General features: G+C 40.7%; 2 protein-coding genes across 2 annotated transcripts; both read right to left on the bottom strand.

Annotated features, from left to right (window-relative positions):
• Positions 1-1,034: 1,034 nt before the first annotated feature.
• slc26a1 (solute carrier family 26 member 1) lies at positions 1,035-4,260 on the bottom strand. The gene is made up of 2 exons (XM_063011801.1): positions 3,715-4,260; positions 1,035-2,727 (listed from the first exon to the last, which is right to left on the bottom strand). The coding sequence occupies exons 1-2, from the start codon at positions 4,243-4,245 to the stop codon at positions 1,222-1,224; spliced, it is 2,037 nt and encodes a 678-aa protein (XP_062867871.1). The 5' UTR covers positions 4,246-4,260; the 3' UTR covers positions 1,035-1,221.
• Positions 4,261-15,681: 11,421 nt separating this feature from the next.
• On the bottom strand, positions 15,682-21,863 carry rbp4l (retinol binding protein 4, like). The gene is made up of 6 exons (XM_063011811.1): positions 21,634-21,863; positions 20,627-20,744; positions 19,196-19,332; positions 17,597-17,709; positions 15,957-16,169; positions 15,682-15,843 (listed from the first exon to the last, which is right to left on the bottom strand). Exons 2-6 carry the CDS (start codon positions 20,741-20,743, stop codon positions 15,833-15,835), a joined length of 591 nt encoding a protein of 196 aa, XP_062867881.1. The 5' UTR covers position 20,744; positions 21,634-21,863; the 3' UTR covers positions 15,682-15,832.
• Positions 21,864-22,892: the final 1,029 nt, after the last annotated feature.

The raw sequence follows: 22,892 nt of genomic DNA, 5'->3' as shown, positions 1-22,892 counted from the left end.
AATTGAACACAGCCACTGGGTCCTGATTCAAATACCACTAACGATGATGTGTATGTACTTCAAACATTCGGGGGATAAATAATTGCAGTGGTTACTGCAGTTATTGGCTGGTGATTAGAAGGTTGCTGGTTTAATCCCCACCACACCCAGACTGTCACTGTTGTACCTCTGAGCAAGGCTGGTAACCCCTTAATTGCTTGTGTCAAGTGTAAGTTGCTTTGGTGTCGTAAATTTGTGTTTTTATCCGTTTATGTGGAAAAAATTTAACATATTATGTCACTGTGTGTTTGCCTGATGAAAAGGATAAATAACTTCCCAAATTAGTGGGATAAAAAGAGGTGCATCGTGATATAGTTCATTTCTTTCCTTATTTTCTTATACATTATTTTAATATGCTTTGGGATAAGACAGCCCATTCTAGTGTTAACAAACAGCCACACATGACTTCTCCACTAAGAACCATTACAGCAACATGGGTCCTCTGGGCCTGGGTTTGACCTTAGCATTTGATCATATATATTCTTCACTTTTTGAGAGTTTACTCTTACAGGCAAACTTGGAAGGAATGTCCAGGGTTGTATTTGTTAGCCTCATGTTTTTATGCAGGGTAATTGAGGATTATCTGTAGCTTTAATTTCACTTCAGTTTCTGTGTACAAGATATTAAAGACTATGAGATGAACCATACGTTCAAAACCACATAACAGTGATAAACAGTAACCATAAAAATATAAGGATTGCATTTTTAATAAGGATTAATACACTGGTAAGGCTGTAATCAAGCAATTTTCAATATTAAGAACAGCAAAGATTGAATCAAACCAAAGTTCTAGTCAAAATGTAACTTTAACTGGTTCCAGGATGGTTCAAATATATTGACAAATGTATAGGAGTGGGATGATTATCAATAATTATTGTTCGCTACTAGACAGACAACAAGAGACAAAGGAAACTATGGCACGAAATTAGAAATCTGTCTTTTTTTATTAATATAAAAATAGGTTTACATTAGACGTATACAAAACAGCTTGATGACTTCATACAGTAACAATACCCATATCTTTTTATTATCATTTAGTAAAAAAAATGACTCACTGATTTAAAAATTGTCAGTTATAAAATAAAAATTGATGTTCAGTTTTTCAAAACATAATACTAGAATTAGTTTGGTAGTGTGCACGTGTTGTACTGACTGTGATTATTCAATCAGTCTGTGGTCAATTTACACAGATGAGGTGTTAACTGATGCCTCATTATTAGATGTAGCAATAGAAACTGCACTGTGAACTGTGTGGAATGCTAGCGCATGTATATCTTTATCAGCAGGACCAAAGAAAGTACTTTTTCTTAGAGAATCAATGACTGTTGGGTTGCAGCAGGCTAGAATTACATTCACACCAATGTCTTTGTAGTCTTTCATCAATACTTTTAAGGTGTTTATTCCTGTGGTGTCAATAAAGGGTATGCACGAACAGTCAAGGATGATAGTATGAAATTCCAGCTCATTAGCAATTAGACCTGTGTTAACATCGCCATTTTCTGTATCTGTCCGCCTTTTGTTTTTAGATTTTTTCTCTAGTTTTCTTCTCCGGGTTTTTTCAATGAACGGTTCAAGTTCAACCGCCTTGTAAAGTGACTTTAAGAAAAAGTCCTTGTTGGCATAGTAGAGTGGAGCCTGGAAGCGGAATATTTTTACTTTTGGAATAACCAAAAGGTCATTATAGTTGTCCATGTCTTCATAGTAATTAGTATTCTCAATTTGGCCGAGTAGTGAAACCTTAGGATACTGGGTTTGTGCCACAACACATATTATTGAGAAAACTACACCAATTATGAGCCCGATCTCCACGCTGATCAAAGCAGTGGAACACATGGTGACCATCCAGACAACAGCATCAATCTTGTTGAGCTGCCAAATCCTGGGGAAGTCTTTGAATTTTCTCAGGGCGCCTCTTAAACTGACAATAATGATGCACGCGAGGACACATTTCTGCAAGGCATAGAAAAACGGGGCTAAAAACAAAAGGACTAAAAGCACCACTATGGCGCTCACTACACTAGAAACTTGTGTCTTACAACCTGTAGAGTCTTTCACCATCGTCTTGGCAAGAGCAGCACTCGTTGTAAAGCAGTGGAAAAAAGATGGAATGATGTTACAAAAACCAATTGCTAGCATCTCCTGATTTGGTCTGACCGTATAGCCATTCTTTTTAGCAAATATCTCCGACAAGGAGACAGTAAAAGCAAAGCTGATCACAGCCAGAGGAATGGCGTCAATCGCTAACCGCAACATCAGATCAAAATCAGGCACCTTTGGAGGAATAAAACCAGTTGGAATGGCACCCGAGATACTCGAGTTGTACTGGCCATTAAGATCAACAAAGTGAGACACTACGGTAGCTACCGCCACTACTACCAGTTCTGTGGGGAGCGGCACCTTCAGGCGGTCCTTGTAGCGATCCTGAAGCTCCTTCCCTGCCACCAATACAGCGATACAAATAGCACTGGTGATCAAATCACAGAAGTTGGTCTTGTGTATGTTCTTGAAAATGTTGATCCAAGTCACCACAGTTGTTCCGTAGCCCTGGTGGCGAGGGATTTTCAAGCCTACTAGATACTTCACCTGGACTGTTAAAATGGTGCAAGAGGCGCCAGTGGCAAAACCATCTAGCATTGGTGCAGAGAGATAAACTGACACAAAGCCAAGCCTGAACACGGCCATCAAAACCTGGGAGAAAAACATAGCATTAGAAAAGGCATGGTAAAAGGTCCCTTGTTCAAAAATTAGTAAGTGGTTAGATGCACTTTTGCATTTGGATAAATTAGGCCTTTTATATATATATATTTTGTTTATGCATTTTCTCTCCCTTTTTTAGCGAGTCCAATTGCCTGATTGTGTCCTCTCCACCAATGCTGATCTCTGCTCTGATTGAGGAGAACGAAGCTAACCCACGCCCACTCCGACACGTGGGCAGCAGTCGTATGCATCTCATCACCTACACTTTGGCGAGTGCAGTGCAGCTCAGCGTTGTGTACGGAGAGACACACACTAAGAGCACTCTTTTCTCATCTCTGTTAAGGCGCCATCAATCAGCCATCAGAGGTCGTAATTGCACCAGTCACGAGAGAGAGACCCCATCCGGCTTAGTCCCGCCCATATGAACAACAGGCCAATCGTTGTCCATGTGGCCGGCAGGCAGAGCTGACATTCAATACGATGTATTCGAGATCCCAGCTCTGGTTCCACCGTGTGTTTTTACCGCTGCGCCACCTGAACGGCCAATACTGAGTTGTATTAATTGGCTTTTGGGTTTGTTGATTTTAATAATAGTATTTATATTAACATCTCATCTACTGTATGAGTTTTAGTCATTTAACATCTAGCAGCAGATTAACAAATGTATAACACACATCCAATTTTATACAGGAGTGCAGGAGTACATATTGCACTGGAACTGGTAAAATATGTTTACAGGGGCATTCATTGATTGTGACAGTGGTAGGCTAGTGAGTAAAGCTTTGGGCTTCCAGTCAAAAGGTTGTGGGTTTGAATCCCACCTGTGCCATGCGCAATGCCGTACAATGGCTGACCCTACAATTTGACTTCAGCTTCCAAATGAGCTGGGATACACAGGAAAAACACATTCATTGTGCTGTTTCCAGAAAAGTACAAGATTAACCCCATGCATGCTGTGAATTAAAGAAAAGAAAATACCTGGTAAACTCCAGCAAGAAATGTTAAGGCTGTTGCAATACTGATAGCATAGCATTCCTTTCCACACTCCATGTTCAATGTTTTTATGGTCAGATTAAGTTCAGTATCCTGGTAATCTTCAGTGCCGTTCCATCCGCCGTCTAGCGTCGTTTTCTTACTGTCCTCACTCAGATCAAACCCCGCCAGGTAGACCTCTCTGTACACAACCTGTCCAACCATTAAACTCATGAGGCTGAAGATTCCTACTGATACGTGCTTGGATGTGCCCAAGAAGAAGTAGATAATGTTTGCGAAAAAGGACGTGTATAAACCGTAAATTGGTTCCACGCCTGCCAGCAGGCAGTAAGCAATGGCTTGAGGCACCAAAATGATGCCCACTATGAGCCCTGACATCAAGTCACCCCACACATATTCCTTTATCTTGTACTTTGGCAGCCAGCGCAGAACGGGAAAGAAGTCTGTTATTAGGTTCTTAATTTTGGGTCGTGAACAGGAAAGTGAGGGGCTAAGTTTGGACTTAATGGTCTCCATTGGTCCCTTCTTCTGCCGGACCTTGCGTTCCAAGAGTCCAGCGGGTAGAGGTTTTGCATCCGCCATGTCTTCTGATAATATATCCATGTGCTGATGAGGTTTTTTATTTTATTTTCTGAAAAACACGAGAAAGAAAGTTCTGATTAATAAAACGTTTGGCATCAGGAGCTAATTGTAAATATGACTTGGTATGAAATGGTCCTTAACCCAGCTCAAATCAACCATTTGTAAGTGATGTAGAAGTTAAGAAAATAAACATAAAGCATGAATACATTCAGCACTATACATGCATTATATTTTATTTCTTTCTCGGGGCAGTACATTTTGTTTATTCATTTAGCTTTGGTTGGTGGTGTGGTAGTACTGAGTTTTGTATTTTAATCAAATTGACCTGTTGAGATAGAAATAAATGTGAAATGTGAATTCAGTGACAAATTGCATGAACAGTGCTGACTGTGTTCATGTTTTCTTGTTTGTTTTTCTTAACTTCATCACTTCCAAATGGTTGATTATTATTACCCATACTCTCTTTTGATTTATATATTGTAGCTATATGTTAAAATGATACCTAAAAATCGTTGAATTGATGAAATGATGGCACAAAACAAAGCTACAGAAAATATAATGTGCCACTTTTGTACATATTACATTATTCCATGTCTAACCCTGCTCCTGCGCTGGTTTGTTGGGTTGGTCTGTTGTATTAGGGTCAGAATCTGTCAGTAACCTGACAGTATTCCTTACATTGTTCATGTAAAATCACGGCTAAGTCCAGTGAGCATAAGCTTGACACAAGGACTTATTTATATGGGTCAAGGCTATAAAGAAAGGTAGTTGATAAGGTTTTATATGCACAGCACAGCAGGTATTTATTGAGGGAAACGTCAGGAACACAGTACTGACTAACCAGGGTAATTATTAGGACAGAATGGCCTTTTTAAATTAACACAGCCTGCGCAATCTGGCTTCTAAATACAAACGTTTCTTTATGCTTAAACACATTATAATCTTTTATTCTTGTTAAAATCTAGACATCACATCAATCTATGCTGTAATTAAAAATATAGACTGATGATAAATGATTAAACGTAGTGGTGGTTGAATTCATACATCAACACATGTTCTAAATGTGCCTGTTTTTATTTTATAACACTACTGTGTAACTAGACTTTAATAATCAGTTAAATACACACCAGTTCAAAAATGTCAGATTGATTTCCACCAATCAGTTACTTCATGCAAATAGAGGAACTTACAGTAGAAAGTCTACAGATAGAGGAAGAAACAGCAGGTCAGTTGGAGTATGTAGAAATATCATTACAAAAGATGTTAGTAGTTCCCTGACGGACACTTTTAAACACAGAAAATTAAACAGCCAGTGCTGTTAGATCTGCTAATGTCAGTTAAATAAACAGGTCAGTGCTAATGTGCTCTTAATTCCTGCAAATAAAGATTTATTCTGATTTTTGTTCAAAATGATTCTTATATTAAACACATGAGGCAAGAATGTAAATAAACATTTCACTCAAAAAGCCCAAACCAAGGGGCCGCTCAGGTGGCGCAGCGGTAAAAACACACGCTGGAGCCAGAGCTGGGATCTCGAATACATAGTTTCCAGTCTCGGCTCTGCCTGCAGGCTGGGCTGAGCGGCCACATGAACAACGATTGGCCTGTTGTTTACATGGGCCCAACAGTGGCTGCGTGGCAGAGCCAGGGGTCGAACTCTCAACCTTTTAGTTAATAGCCCAAAGCTCAACCCACTCGGCTACCACCGTCAATCTGTATTCTTAAAGACTTTAATGATCTTAAGTATAACAAAGACACGGGTAACATCTCTGTTTTGGTTTTGTTAGATTTAACAGATTTAACAGTTGCTGCTTCTGTGCTGATACAGTTGACTGTAAAATTCTGCTTGATTGGTTTCCAATCTGGGTATGAGTGTCCCAGTCTTAAACTGGTTTCAATCATATTTAGATGGTTTTGGCTACTATTCAATCCTGGGGCCTGTTTAGCCTGTATATGCCTTCACGACCGGCTGTTATTAAGAGTTATAACATCTGTTATCATCCGTACGCAGATGATACTCAGCTTTATACCTCCATAGCACCAAATACTGACATTTCATCGCATAAATGATATAAATATGTGGATGTTTGGCAATTTCCTGCAGTTAAACAGAGAAAACTCAGAGGTCCTTGTTGTGAGAAGTGAAACACAAACTGAGGACATACAGGCTTATCTATAGAACTTATCTAGAAACTTGGAGGTCAAGGATCTTGGAGTATTTTTTGATAATGAGCTCAGTTTTAAGTACCACATCAGTAATATCTGTAAAACTGCGTATTTCCATGATCGGAATATCTCAAAGGTTTAGGACATTCTAATCCCTGCTGATGGGGAGAAACGTGTGCATGTCGTCATCACATTTAAGCTTGATTATTGTAATGCTCTGTTATCTGCCGCTCTCAAAAGTTCTATGAGACATTTACAGAGTTCAGAAAGTGCTGCTAGAGCCACTCAGTCATTACAAACATTTTTATTATGCCGTCTTTTTTATTTGAATCACTGTCTTAATTGCATTACTTTGCTATTGCTCGAATTTGATTCCTGCCTTGTCATTATTTTAGCTATATTATTGTCCTTTTATGTGTTAAAAGTCACTCTAGATAAGCACAGATTTGAACTCAAAAACAGATTATCCATGAGAGTACAGGGTCTCATAAAGGTATCTTGGAGATGAGGTTAAATCCCCCATTACTCAAATACTACTTATCTGTGAGAATATAATGTCACACCAAAGTATTTCTGTGTGTGGGTTATATCCACCATAAAAACATGAATACAGGAACCTGGACAAGTCTTGTACTGATTAAAGTCCTGCGCTAAATTTGGTGAGCTTGAGTCCCAACTTGTCGTTTTTAAATATTGTCCTCTAAGATGGAGACATTTTCCCAAACTACATAACTAGTTTTCATTCATTCATTCATTCATTCAATATTAATCAAGCAATACTTTTAATTTTGATTTATTGGTATTTGTGCCATTCTCTGTCCCGTACATCACTACGAACTGCTAAAGTATGAAAGGTGCTTTATAAATACATTTGTATTATAAGCAGCAGCAGTAGCAGTAATAGTATTAGTATTATTACCAATAGGTGTTGACAGAAGATTTAGAAATCTAGCCTTGTAATTTCTGTCTAGCCAAGCTTCCATCTAAATAATGTCCCTTTTTTGTGGACTTTTATCGCTGTACCAGTGAGAGCATTGTTCCTCTCTGTGTGGTACGGCAATTGCTCCACAGCCGACCAGAAAGCTCTCCAGCGGGTGGTTAAAACCGCCCACGCATCACCGGGACCCAGTTACCCACCATACAGGACATTTACCATAAACGCTGCGTGGGCAGAGCGAGGAACATTATCAACGATGTTTCTCATCCTAACCGTGGACTTTTCACCTTGCTTCCGTCTGGCAGGAATTACAGGAGCCTCCGCTCTCGTACCAGCAGACTCAGGAAGAGTTTTTTCCTGAGGCTGTTACCCTGCTAAACTCTACCACACCACTTTAAAAACATCACTGCACTTTGTACCACATTGTATATACCATCAGTATTTTGCACATTTGCACATGGCACTATTGCACTGTTTATACCAGCACAACAATAATGTATATACTGTATGTCTGCTATACTTATATACTTCACCTTCCATTACTCTGTAAATACATATTAGTCTATACACTGTACAATCATCATTATCTGTTTAATATCAACATCATCTGTTTAATATTCTTCATATTCTTATATGTCTCCTCATTTCACTTATCTGGTCACTTCTGCACTTTAACTGTAATATATATATATATTAGAGATGTACCGATCGGGAGAGAAATGATCTGTTCACTGTATCGCTTAAAGTGTTTCACGAGTCGATTTATTTTTCGCGAAGCGTAAGTTTCTCTTCTCAGTTACAGTATCTCTCCGTGTTTACTGTTATTAATTAATGTCGTGGTTTTAAATAAACACCAACTAATACAGAACATTCTGTGTGACTCTCTTACATTAAAAAGCTTCATTAAACTGCTATTACCACAGATCTGTAACCGAGTCAGACTCGTTCCGTCTAAGCAGCTAAAAGTTTTCTGATGATCCTAAAAGTTCAGCAGATGACCCTGAACTAACGAATTTGGTAATGAATAAACTTTTGCCTCTGATTGGCTCTGTAACGTTTTCTGTTCTCATCTACATCACAAGCAAGAACCACTTACGATTTACCAAAGTGAACCAGGAGTTTATATAACGTGCTGATAGAATCGACTCAGATGTGACCGGGTTGAATTATCTTTTTAAAGTAAATATTACAATCAGCAAAATTACATCGTATGTATGATGCACAACGTTAATTATGTTATTTTAGGTCATGAAGAGCTTTCACGATGGTTTCTGTATGATTGTTGATGAATGGTGATGTGATGGTTGGTGCTTTGTAGCTCAAAGTCTGGATCAATCCACTGAGCTGTTAACTTAACGTGATCTTTTATATATCACACGATCGGATCGGCTACATTTAGGAAATATTGGCCGATCGCCGATAGCATATTTTTATTAAAAATCGGCCGATACCGATTCATAGCCGATCGATCGTTCCATCTCTAGTAAATATATATGTAGGGCTTTGGATAGCCTAGTAGCTAAGGTACTGCTCCAGTAATCAGAAGGTTGCCAGTTCAAGCCTCATCACTGCCAGGCTGCCACTGTTGGGCCCTTGAGCAAGGCCCTTAACCTTAGATTGTATACTGTCACAACTGTAAGTCGCTTTGGATAAAAGCCTCTGCTAAATGCCAAAAATGTAAATAATCTCTATCTTGCACTTCTGGTTAGATCTTACTGCATTTCGTTGGCTTTGTACTTGTTTACTCTGCACAATGATAATAAAGTTGAATCTAATCTAATCTAAACATACGGATTTTTAAAAATCACTTACCGATAGATGTTGGTACCACAGTGACACTGCAGACGTCCTCACTCCAAGCTTTAAGACTACCTAGATTACTCTCATTTTCACTTGCAACCTTTTCTGTGGTATAAAATGTATGTGCTGCAAGCCTCAGTCTCAACATAAAAACACCAAGTCAGTCCTTCCCTAGATGTTGTCAGGCTTTATAGGTTGGCAGAACTTGGGGAGGAGCTTGAATCCTTCTTTGGGTTAAACATAGTAATAATACCTTGTCAAGCCCTTCATTGAGCAATCTCAGCAAGAGGTCAAAGGCTGCAGAAAGCCTATGTTGTCCCGGTGCTCATGCTTGTGGTGTAATTACAATCTCCAGCCGTTTTACTGCTGAACTCACCAGAAAGAACCACCAAATTTCATCGCTGGCTCACTTTACTTAGATATTACTGTAATAACATGCTGTTCAACTCTACCAAGCACATACTTACACTTCAGTATTGAGGTCATATGTATTATTAACTCGTCTTACCTGACTTTACTCATGTCTGCGATATCATGAATTTTTAAGCAGATGATCTGCTGTGGGGGTTTTGCCCAATGCCAGCACCGTATGGTCATCATTTCTGACCTTTTAAACTCCATGGAACTGTAATTTCTCACCTCATTTTTATGATTTAATATTACATTATTAACTTGCATGTTTTTGGATGGCGCAGCGGTAAAGTACGCTTCCAAACTAAGCAGTGCTGTCAGCTGGTTGGGCATCTGCTGGGACATGATTGGCTTATACCCAGCCTAGTCAGTGGAAGGCACATTTGTCAGTGCGCTCTCAGTGCTGGTTCCATGCCCAGATAAAAAATAAGGGGTTCATGTGAATCATGTGGGGTCAAGTGTGTGATGCCCTCCAATTAAGTGTTTTCTTGCCTTGCATGTTTACAGGTGACTCCAGACCCACCACAATCCAATTACTAAAGTTTAGATTTATTTAATTAATTAATTTAATATGTTTTAAATTAAACCATTTTGCTGCAAACTGGGTAAAATGTTCTTTGCACTGCACACAGACATGTGTCCCTAAGCAGCTGATGTAGCGTAATTATTAGCATCAGAAATGATCATTTGTGTAGTAAAGATAGCTATCATGTCTAAGTAATTACTCAGCATTAGTCAATCAAACTTTTTTGGAATTTCTCACCCCTTTATCTTTAATTAAGTCATTTCCCATTACTGATTGTGAATCTGCTGTAGCTTGCACGACCCCCAATCTAATCAAGGAAAGCTGGATCACCACATGCCCCTTTCGACACGTACCCAACCTGCGACCGCTTCTTATCACTATCTGGCGTTGGGCTCTTACACAGAGCTGTATCGCATATAGAGAGTCACACTAAGCTCCATGTGACTCCCCACCCCCCTCTCACGCAGACACTCAGACCCTTTCTTGAGATGGCAAATCGCAGTGGGAACAGAACAAGGCCAGCTGAGTTTGGTGGCTCTGCTGGGATTCGAATGCATGAGTTTGAACACTCTGCAGTGGTTCAATAGGCTGCACGGTGGCTAAGTGGGTGGCACTGTCGCCTCACAGCAAGAAGGTCCTGGGTTCTGTGTGGAGTTTGCATGTTCTCCCCGTGTCTGCGTGGGTTTCCTCCAGGTGCTCCCGTTACCTCACACAGTCCAAGACGTGCAAGTGAGGTGAACTGGAGATACAAAATTGTCCATGACTGTGTTTGATATTAAACTTGTGAACTGATGAATCTTGTGTAATGAGTAACTACCGTTCCTGTCATGCATGTAACCAAAGTGTAAAACATGACGTTAAAATCCTAATAAACAAACAAACAGTGGTTTAATAGTGTGCTATGTTGCTGTTCCAACTGACCGCCCGACAATCATAATTATTAGTAAGGAATTATCAGGCCTCATTCAAAAGTTAAATGACATATTAGAACTTTTCGAACACTTTTAGATTAATAATCTAAGTTGCTATATGTGTATTTTTGACCCAGCATAAATTCAGGATAATTCTATCTTCTATGTAATCGTTTAGTAATAGTGCAGGCTAGCTTTTAACTGTTCACATCTTTAACTATTAGAATTGTTTCATCTGTTTTAGTAGTTTTGCATATGAGATCCTGCATGTATTTTAATATCAGTAAGAAACGAGACTATTTGAATAGATTCGTTTCTTCATATGTGTGTTAATACTCAACACCCCCAAGCAAAAACAGTCAGTGCATGACTGGTGCATCTTTATTTGCCCCAGAGGTTGTTGTTGCTGTTGTGCATTAGTAAATATTATGGTGAAATCAAGGGCTAACTGGTTCTGCACTCTGGGTTCCTGGTTCGTATCTGATAAAGGTCTGAGTTATGGTGATGAATAATAATAATCACAGAGTACTGAATAGTCTGTTCAGATAAGCCTTGTGCTGCTATGTAAATCTACTGGACATAAAACTGTGACAGAATGATGTAGAGATGATTTTAGGAGCTCATAATAGTGATGTATCATGATGGACACCCCCAGTATTCACACAGTGTTTATACACAACACAAAGCCAGCAAACGTTTCCCTCTTCAGTCTACAGATTCAGAAAGACCCTGCTTCACATTTTCATTACAGATCAGATCCTTGGTCTGATCTCAGAACATCAGATCTTTCATTCAAAATGCTGCTGTGCAGAAAGAGCAACTCACCCCTCATCACCACTCATCACAAGAGGAAGATTGTGCAGGGTGATACTGTGCCATGCCCCTCTTGCCATGACTTCCTGCTATTCCGCCGGTGTTGCTTTGGATCAATGGGGCAAGGCATGATGGGAAGAGAAACGCCTCGCTGAGCTCGACCAATCACCAGCCAATCCGGAAAGACAAGGACGGCGGCGGTAATGTCATCTCTTTGTGTTGTTACTATGGAAACAGAGCCTCCCATAGTGAAGAGTGGGGTTGTCTATAGAACATTCATTCATTGACTCTTTTACCATTGCTTATCCTGGTCAGGGTCGCAGTGAGCCTGATTCATTGGGCAAAAAACCCTTAATGAGAAATGTGATCTTGCGCTAATACATAGCATTTAGACACTGTTATTAAATATCTTTTAATGAATATATTTTTTCTACATGCATATAACAGGTTACATTTATGTATTGAGATCATGTTAGACAGTCACATGATGTTCGCCTTCAAATAAGATACATATTTGATGTGAATGCTTTTATTTATAAATGTCTCAGGCAATCCAAGAGAGCATAACTGGTGTAATGAGATGATTTGCTTAATTTGTGCATCTCTAAGTGGAATTCCTTCTCATTCTTGCTTGATAGAACACTCAGCAGTTTGGGGTCTCCATTGTTTTCAATGGGAGTTCACTTACAACAAAGCCCAACTATTCAAATACAGAACAGTGGCTTGGCTGGGTGTTCCTGAGGAAGACGTCGTCTAGATGAGAAGCACATACTGCTCCAAAGTGTGTTTGTATCCCTCAGCATTAATGGGGACGTCACAGATATACACCGATCAGCCATAACATTAAAACCACCTCCTTGTTTCTACACTCACTGTCCATTTTATCGGCTTTACTTACTTTGTAGTTCTACAATTACTGACTGTAGTCCACCTGTTTCTCTGCATGCTTTGTTAGCCCCCTTTCATGCTGTTCTTTAATGGTCAGGACCCCCACAGGACCCCCACAGAGCAGGTATTATTTAGGTGGTGGATCATTCTCAGCACTGCAGTGACACTGACATGGTGCTGGTGTGTTAGTGTGTGTTGTGCTGGTATGAGTGGATCAGACACAGTAGCGCTGCTGGAGTTTTTAAACACCTCACTGTCACTGCTGGACTGAGAATAGTCCACCAACCACAAATAAATCCAGCCAACAGTGCCCCGTGGGCAGCGTCCTGTGACCACTGATGAAGGTCTAGAAGATGAGCGACTCAAACAGCAGCAATAGATGAGCGATCGTCTCTGACTTTACATCTACACTGTTTCACTGTGTCAAAAACAACCTCATTATTTTACATGAGCCTAAAATATCTGCAGTTTCACGGGACCATGGACGCATTAACAGGTTTCCTTATGGGAAAAAATACCTTGAAACTCAACGCCTTTTAAACTCAACGCCAGTCCCAAAACCAATTGGCGTTGAGTTTCAAGCTACGACTGTATCAGTATCAATATCAGCCTTTGAAAAAAGACCTGTATGGATCGACCATGGATATTTTAGCATTAAATAATTTTCAGACACAAGGAGGACATATCATGATAAAAATAATGGGCACTTTTATACATCCTCAAAATTCCTGATGGTTACCAAACGTTAACCAATAATCAGATATAATGTTCATTACCACTTGAACTATTTTAATGGTTAATACATTTCTAATGTAAATTATAATAAATAAACACTTTCTGTGTCTTCTACACTCAATCATGTTATAAACCCAAATGACCCTGTAGTGCTTCTTGCAGTAGTTACAGTATATTGTAATGATGCGACGTGACAACAAACACATCCCTAAAACTAAAGCAGGAACACTGCAGAGTAACGAGCCTCACGTATTCAATCAGTCACTCAGAAATACTGTGTGTGTTTGCAGAATGTTCGGTTTGGGTCGCTTTACAGATTAACCCAAATCTGTTTACTAGTAAATGTTTAAATACGGTCTGTTAGGCAACTCAACAAGTCACGTATTGATCACTAATTGCTGAGATCCCGGGAAAGATGAGTTCTGTGTCTTATAACAGCGGTTATATCTCAATGGTTCTTTTTTATCCTAAATCCCCTTGTGTTTGAATACAAATTGGGACCCCATTGACACGGGTTATGATATTCTTACACATTCAGCAAGGATGACAAAAGGTTTTGTGTTCTTGAAGATTCCATGATCCAGATTTTCTGATTTTGGTTGATATAATAGATTTACTTGTGGTTTACTTCTGGTAGAAGCTTCCTCACCTGGGTCTGCTTCAGCAGGATCTGCATTAACAATTAAATCAGAATTTTTTATAGTAGCCGCCCATTGATTTTTGCACTTTTCTGGTGGGCAGATCAAATATGTGTCTGTTCTCAAAGACCCAACGTAGGCTATAGGCAGTTTAACACAGATGTACACTGACGAGGCATAACATTATGACCACTGACAGGTGAAGTGAATAACACTGATTATCTCCTCATCACGGCACCTGTTAGTGGGGGGGATATATTAAGCAGCAAGTGAACATTTTATCCTCAAAGTTGATGTTAGAAGCAGAAGAAAAATGGGCGAGCATGAGGATCTGAGCGAGTTTGACGAGGACCAAACTGTGATAACTAGACGACTGGGTCAGAGCATCTCCAAAACTGCAGCTCAGTGGTCAGTATCTATCATAAGTGCTCCAAGGAAGGAACAGTGGTAAATCGGCAGCAGGGTCATGGGCGGCCAATGCTCACTGATGAACGTGGGGAGCGAAGGCAGACAGACGAGCTACTGTAGCTCAGACTGCTGAAGAAGTTCATGCTGGTTCTGATAGAAAGGAGTCAGAATACACAGAGCAGCACAGTTGCAGGGCTGTTTTGGCAGCAAAAGGGGGACCAACACAATGTTAGGAGGTCATAATGTTATGCCTGATCGGTTTTCCTGTCCCATCAAGTGTGATGCAACGGGACCCCTCTAGGCTCACTGTGGCCCCTGGTTGAGAACCACTGTCTTACAGGACATATGGCAATGCTGGTGGGGCATTTTTAACTGCTCTCTGCTATTCATATTAAGCTGCTCAGAACTTATTTAAACCATTAAAGATTGGATCGCAGTATAATAGCTGTTTTTCTACTAAATTATTTTAGTATCTGGCAAGTTGCCGAACAAAAACGCACTTCTAGCTGCATACGCTTCATGGATCTTGTTAATGTTTCATTTTTATACTGGGATGTTCTTGACTTTAGCACATGTAGTTACTTATCATGTTATTAATAGTGTGGTAATAATAATCAGTCAACCATAAAGAAAATAATACGTTACATTTATGCAGCTGATCACTCACTACCACAGTTTTGCATTGTCATGGCACCACCCAAGTATATCTTAGACTGTATAGACTTTTACTTCTATATCAATCAGTCGGTGTTGCAAAACAGTTCTATATGTAGGTCTGGACTGCAGACTGTGAAGTAGATGTTTACTACGTTTACTTTTTAAAGAACTGGATGATTTTGCATTACTCTGGAGTCAAACCAAAGCCTGAGTTATTAGCTTGTTACAGGTTTTGTTATTTATTTATATGTACATTCTGATTATTATGGTTGTGGACTGCATGATCCTTGGTTAGCAAATCAGTGAGCTTGATTTGCTTTATACTTCCTTTAAACTTTGATTAATAATTCCCAGTGGCCTTGTATTGTTGCCGATTTACCTCTGAAAGCTTTACAGACATAAAAGCACAAACTGTTAGCACTGGCAAAGGCTTAAACCCCCCGCATGTCCTTCTTTATAAACACACACAAAGACAAAACCTTCCTTTAAAAAATATTTATTGTCACAGACACAAGTTTCCCTTGAAAATGAGAGTTACAACCGACCACATTGCGAGGTCCACTTTGATCCCTGCATCTCATGAGATGGATCCACGGCTTCTTCTCAGCACGCTAAAGAAACCTTTCAGCGCTTAGCAGGCTCCTGTAGAACAAACCCAGAGTTAAGTCTTAGAGAAAAACTATCAGCTAATTCTTGTTGCACATAGCTAGAAGCCACTCAATTCTGTAAAAAAAGGTTAAATAATAAAGTCTAACCTGACTGCAGCACCGGTTTGAACTGGCCTGCCATACAGATCTCCTCCTGTTTCTGGCGCACGATGCGCTGGATGGAAGGGGGAAGGCCGCGAGGGTTACGGGAGAACACAATCGCATAGCCGTCATCGCAGCTGCCATCATCCTTCAGCGTGCGGCACGCGTAGGTAATGGCGTAGTTGGTGTAATCGGTGTCGATGACCCAGTAGTTGTCACCTGTATGGATAAATCATATGTTAACACACAGCCATGATTCTCAAAGTCAGGACCAGCCACCTCAAGAGTCTGATGTACAATTTTTAATTTTTGTTATTTCTACGGGTGAAATATTACATATGATTCACAGACTGTGAAATGAGCCGCTTCCCGTGTAATACACAATTTACCATGAAATTCAAACTTCAAGGTTTGTGTTTAGCGATTTAAAGTTTTTAATTCTTGTAGCGTTCAAGTGCTTTACGATTTCTGGTTAATTTGCACTATGAGGCGTCCTAGCAATCCTACAGCAATTCAGTTAGCAATCGGTCAGTTAAAATGTCCAAGATGTGGAAGTGTAAAGCAGCTAAAAAAAGTTTGGAAAACTCCCAACTAGGGATGTAATGATACACTCTACCCACGATACGATGCGATTCACGATACTGGGTTCACGATACGATTTTTCCCCGATTTTTTTAAAACTGAAATTGAAGACAAATGATGACAAAGTTTCCTTTTATTATTTCTCTTAAAAAAAGAAAATAAAATACTGTTTTTGTGATTATCTTTTATTTATCTAAATAATGGACGCCCTTTTATTTCTGAGGTAGGCACAAACTATGCAAAACAATTTTAAATTAAGCCCAATTTGGCTGAAAAACCCCGAATCTGGCAACCAGGCGTATAGCGCCAGTGACGTCATCAAGGCGAGGTGTATAGCGCCAGCGCCCTCTGCTGTTTAAAGTGCATATCGATTCATTTTACATGTGAAATCGATTTGAATCGGTTATTAACTGTATTGTGGTGAATCTTTACATCCCTACTCCCAAGCCCGATTGCATCAAGCTTCCTCTCCGCTAATGCCGATCTCCGCTCTGATTGAGGAGAACGAAGCTAACCCACGCCCCCTCCGACATGTGGGCAGGAGCCGTATGCATTTTTTTACCGCACTAGGCGAGTGCTAATGCGGATCAGCACTGTGTACGGAGAGACACACCCTGACAGCACTCTTTTCCTTGTCTCTGTGCAGGCGCCATCAATCAGCCAGCAGAGGTCGTAGTTGCATCAGTTATGAGGAGACCCTATCCGGCTTACTACCACCCCACCCCTATATGAACAACGTATTGGATGTTCTAGGTTTACATTCAACTATTAAGGTAGCTGTGCTGTGTGTTGTAGCTTCCATTTATTCTATCATTTAATTTGTAAGTGTAAATTACTGCGTGAAATCTGTGATTTTTGAAAAACGAGGTCCATGAAATGAAGCACATTTTCCCATGAGTTTAGTAGAACCTTTACATATGATGGTATATTTTATTTATAGTGCTTAATATTGGAATACTTGCATTATACTTAAAGCACTCAAAAGTACTTGTTTATGCTGTACATTTGAGGCGGTCTGGGAATCTCTGAAATGTTTCTTCATTGTAAGGTAAACATTTACTCACCCCCACTAGACAGGTAGCTGGCCAGGCCCTGGTAATTCATGAACATCTTGCCGGGGGTGGAGGGGTCAGGTACTGAGTACTGAGCGGCCATGTCAGCACACACAACCCAGAATCTGCAGACAGAGCAACTGGATTAGCAACACACCGTGTGGAGTTTGCATGTTCTCCCCGTGTCTGTGTGGGTTTCCTCCGGGAGCTCCGGTTTCCTCCCACAGTCCAAAACCATGCAGTCAGGTTAATTGGAGACACTGAATTGCCCTATAGGTGAATGTGTGTATGTGTGTCTGCCCTGCGGTGGACTGGCGCCTCGTCCAGGGTGTTACTGTGTGCCTTGCACCCATTGAAAAGCTAGGATAGGCTCCAGCACCCCCTGCGACCCTAATTGGATAAGCGGTTAAGAAAGTGAGTGACCTTTATTTGTCATATATACAAACACAGGTGTTTGGAAGCAGAGGTCAGAGCGCAGGGTCAGCCATTGTATGGCGCCCCAGGAGCAGACAGGGTTAAGGGCCTTGCTCAAGGGCCCAATAGTGGCTGCATAGAAGAGTCTGGATTTGATAGCCCATAGCTCTACCCACTAAGCTACCACTGTCCTTGTCACTGTCCCAGTGGTAGCCTAGTGAGTGGAGCTGTGGGTTACCAACTAGAAGGTTGTGGGTTTGAATCCTGGCTCTTCCTTGGAGCCACTGTTGGGCCCTTGAGCAAAGGCTTTAACCTTCTAGGCTCCAGGAAAGCCGTACATTGGCTGACCCTGCGCTCTGACCCCAGCTTTCAAACAAGTCATTTCATATGACCAAGATTATCCTATAATATGTATTAAAAGGTTATGCTGTGGTGCTGCCCAAATGTAAGGTCAATTTTTATCAACCGCCATCTCCTGGTCAGGGTCGAAGTGGGTCTGGTTCCACAGGCAAACACTAGGCACAAGGCAGGAACACTAAGAACAGGGCGGCAATCTCTTGTATAGCCAATCATGTTGTGTAGAGCCAGGCCAGCAGATGGCACCACTGAGTTTCAAACCCGGGTCTCAGAGGTGGTGGGCTTGAGTAACAAACAGCTGTGCCACCGGTCACCGGGTGCTGCTGGAGCCTATCCCAGCTTTTCAATGGGCGCAAGGCAAACAGTAACACCCTACAGAAACACTGACCGCATGTTTTTGGACTGTGGGAGGAAACCGGGGCTCCCGGAGGAAACCCACGCAGACACGGGGAGAACATGCAAACTCCGCACAGAAAGGACCCGGACCGCCCCGCCTGGGGATCGAACCCAGGACCTTCATGCTGTGAGACCCCGCCACCCGAACACCAAATTATGGCTAACAATATGTTCATTATATTGTAAATGTGATATTTAACAATATTTAATTATTTAAGTGGTAAAACAGCCACAGAAGGTTTTGGGTTCATGTCCTTAATATGTGGTATGGCTCATTTGCTTTCCACGCCCTTTCTGCCCTTGTTACCCTTTTGTTTCACTGTTTTTTTATTCTTCATTAAATAATTGTTTTCTGTTTACAGATCGGTCGTTTCACTCCTATGATCAGTCATGAACTATTTGTGTGTGTTTTTATTGCCATGCAGTTTGGCATCCCTCACTCACCCGAACAGCGTGACACGACCCTTGGAAGAGGCGGTCATGGTGCCATCGTCCTCCACGGTGTATTCAGCTGAAATGTTGTCCTCCAGAAACAGTCCCTCCGGGTTTTTCTTCTGCTGGGCGTACCACTTTCCTGCATACTGAGTAACAGGCACATCAAGGGTCAATATTGTAAAGTACACAAAAGCTCGGCCTTATCTATCTGTTAAACATGAGCGAGTATGTGAGTGAATTACAAGCCAAGTTTCAATTAAATCACTTTATTTTATTTTACTTTAATTTACTTTTTAATTACATCTAAATTACAAGCCTGTTTTTCTTACATTTTTATATGTGTATCTGTAACTTTTATATAAATGCATGTACACCGATCAGCCATAACATTAAAACCACCTTCTTGATTCTACACTCACTGAAACCTGCTTTCAAGTTGTTCATCACAGAGCAGGTATTATTTAGGTGGTGGATGATTCTCAGCACTGCAGTGACACTGACATGGTGGTGGTGTGTTAGTGTGTGTTGTGCTGGTATGACTGGATCAGACACAGCAGCGCTGCTGGAGTTTTTAAATACCGTGTCCACTCACTGTCCACTCTATAAGACACTCCTACCAAGGTCGGTCCACCTTGTAGATGTAAAGTCGGAGACGATCACTCATCTATTGCTGCTGTTTGAGTCGGTCATCTTCTAGACCTTCATCAGTGAGGTGTTTAAAAACTCCAGCAGCGCTGCTGTGTCTGATCCACTCATACCAGCACAACACACACTAACACACCACCACCATGTCAGTGTCACTGCAGTGCTGAGAATCATCCACCACCTAAATAATACCTGCTCTGTGGTGGTCCTGACATGAAACAGATGGACTACAGTCAGTAATTGTAGAACTACAAAGTGCTTCTATATGGTAAGTGGAGCTGATAAAATGGACAGTGAGTGTAGAAACAAGGAGGTGGTTTTAATGTTATGGCTGATCTGTGTATTTTGTTATGATTTTCTTTTTATTACATTTAAGATAAGATAAAATAAGATTCCTTTATTGATCCTTTGGCAACACGAATGTCCATATTTGTCATGCCAATAAAGCTACGTTTATTGAGTTTGATCCAGGTTCACATGGTGCATCACATCTAAAAACACCAAAACTACCTGTGTATCTTTTAAAATACATGTGATCTGCATTGAACTGAACCTTGTGTGTCAAATCTTTCCTCTTTCTAACCACTAACCAAACCTATTGAAATTAATTGTTGTTGTTTTAATTGTTTGGCACCCTAAAAGGATTTGCACATATAATAGAATTTAGTGGTTTTTAGATTCTTGGTCAACTTGTTCAAGCATTTAGGACCTCAATCCCTGTAAGGCTGATTGTTTATTTTAAAAAGCACTATACAAAGTCTGGATTTCATCTTGTGCTTTCATCTGTGGACTTACTTTTTTAGGGTCGAAGTCCTGCTTGACGGTAAAGTTGTTCACCACACAGGAAGACGACCAGCAGTGCTCGATGTAGGACAGAAGGACTACCAGTATGGCAAACTTGCAATACTCCATTCTGTAACGAAAAAGAAAATCACAGGTGATATCGCCACATGCACATGCATAAACAACAAAAAAGTATTACCTATTAGTCTGTTTTTAGCTTTATAATGCTTTTTTAAATTATCAATGTTCTAACTGCAAGACCTGCGTTATTTTTCCAACACACAATATACACCGACCAGGCATAACATTATAACCACTGACAGGTGAAGTGAATAACACTGATTATCTCTTCGTCACGGCACCTGTTAGTGGGGGGGGGGGGGATATATTAAGCAGCAAGTGAACATTTTATCCTCAAAGTTGATGTTAGAAGCAGGAAAAATGGGCGAGCGTGAGGATCTGAGCGAGTTTGACGAGGGCCAGATTGTGATGGCTAGACGACTGGGTCAGAGCATCTCCAAAACTGCAGCTCTTGTGGGGTGTGTCCCGGTCTGCAGTGGTCAGGAAGGAACAGTGGTAAACCGGCGACAGGGTCATGGGCAGCCGAGGCTCATTGACACCCGTGTGGTCCGATCCAACAGACGAGCTACTGTAGCTCAAACTGCTGAAGAAGTTCATGCTGGTTCTGATAGAAAGGTGTCAGAATACACAGAGCAGCGCAGTTTGTTGCGTATTGGGCAGCAAAAAGGGGGCAACACAATATTAAGAAGGTGGTCATAATGTTATGCATCATCGGTGTAAATGTAACGGTCAGGAATAACCTGGACAGGGCGCCAATCCATTGCAGGGCTTCAGTCGCCCCACCTTTCCTCCCAATATCATAGCCTAACATGTCTGTTTAGAGCCCAAAGCTGAAAGCACAGCTGAGATTCAAACCTTATAGAACCAAATAGACCTCTGCACCTCCCAACAGGTGGAAGAATCACTTCTTAAATTCAGAATAAAATTCTAGCTCTTACCTGCTTTGTGGAGTTTGTTCAAAGTAAAACAATCACTGGTGTAGCAGCTCTGTCTGGTGTTTGCACTCAGCTATCTCAGCTACCCTGTGACGGGACCTCTTTATAGCAACTGCACAGACTGGCTTATTGATTATTTTTACTTCTTGTTACTAAATAAGGTGCTTAGGATAATCCGGTTGTAGAAATCCTCTGTGCAATCTGGCTTCTTGGTTAAACCCTCTCATACTGGCTGTCAAAACAACAGAGGCTTTATGTAACACACAGAACTTTTACTGATTAACAAACAAACAAACAGAAAAAAAACACTGCAAATAAGCAGGAAACTCTTTCAGGACAGAACATGACGTGAGCATGTCGTGCTTAATTCCCACACAGTTCCACTGTGAGAAAAGAAGGATTTAAAGTTTGGGTTTTTTTTTACACATACTGTTTGTTTTGATTTTCTATTTAAAAACAAAAGGTGAGGTAATACCAAGGATAAGAAATGTGGGCGCCCTGTTGGTTAGATTCCTTAGCTGGATGGCCAGAGTCCTTTTTATATGGAGTTTGCATGTTCTCCTAGAGCTCCAGTTTCCTCCCACAGTACAAAGACATGCAGTCAGGTCAACTGAAATTACTAGAAATTGCCTGAAATCTGTGTGTGTGTGTGTGTGTGTGTGTCCTACCTTTCGCCCAATGGATCAAACCCACGGTGACCCTGACCAGGATAAAACAGACACTGAAAGTTTAAAAACACTGTAATCGATGGGGTAATAAATGTCACTGTACTAATAGTATATATATTATATTCAAATTGTTACATAACAATACATCATAATGTTTTCTGTTGGACAAAAGTAATTAATAACTGGGTTGAGTAGCTGGCACAGTTGCATTAACGTTTAACAATTACATTTTTATCACTTAGCAGACGCTTTTATCCAAAGCAACTTACAGTACTGTGACAGTATATTGTCTAAGCAATTGAGGGTTAAGGGCCTTGCTCAAGGGCCCAACATTGACAACCTGGCAGTGGTGGGGCTTGAACCAGTGACCTTCTGATTACTAGTCCAGTTCCTAATTCGCTAGGCTACAACTGCCCCTACACTTTCAATACAGATAAACTATTTAGGTATACAATTACTGACTCTCCAGCCAGCTTTTTATTTTATTTCTACCTGACTTTTCCATTTTTTTCTGGCGGACTACAAGGTTAACGATTATAGTCCTGTAGGAGTGATCGCCTGGCTGTTCTATTCTAGGTTCCTGTTTTTAGTTGG

This window comes from Trichomycterus rosablanca, chromosome 16 (assembly GCF_030014385.1).
Source record: "Trichomycterus rosablanca isolate fTriRos1 chromosome 16, fTriRos1.hap1, whole genome shotgun sequence".
In the NCBI taxonomy this organism is placed as follows: Eukaryota; Metazoa; Chordata; class Actinopteri; order Siluriformes; family Trichomycteridae; genus Trichomycterus; species Trichomycterus rosablanca.
Note: the sequence above shows the minus strand (reverse complement) of the source record. Positions and strands in the feature narration are given on the sequence as shown.

Excerpts from the sequence above, each read along its gene's own strand:
- slc26a1 (XM_063011801.1), bottom strand. The coding sequence starts at position 4,245 with ATGGAGACCATTAAGTCCAAACTTAGCCCCTCACTTTCCTGTTCACGA. Across the intron at positions 2,728-3,714 it reads TTCTTGCTGGAGTTTACCAG|GTTTTGATGGCCGTGTTCAG; the intron begins GTATTTTCTTTT and ends TTTTTCTCCCAG.
- rbp4l (XM_063011811.1), bottom strand. The coding sequence starts at position 20,743 with ATGGAGTATTGCAAGTTTGCCATACTGGTAGTCCTTCTGTCCTACATC. Across the intron at positions 17,710-19,195 it reads GGTCGTGTCACGCTGTTCGG|ATTCTGGGTTGTGTGTGCTG; the intron begins GTGAGTGAGGGA and ends CTCTGTCTGCAG. Across the intron at positions 16,170-17,596 it reads CAGCTACCTGTCTAGTGGGG|GTGACAACTACTGGGTCATC; the intron begins GTGAGTAAATGT and ends TTATCCATACAG.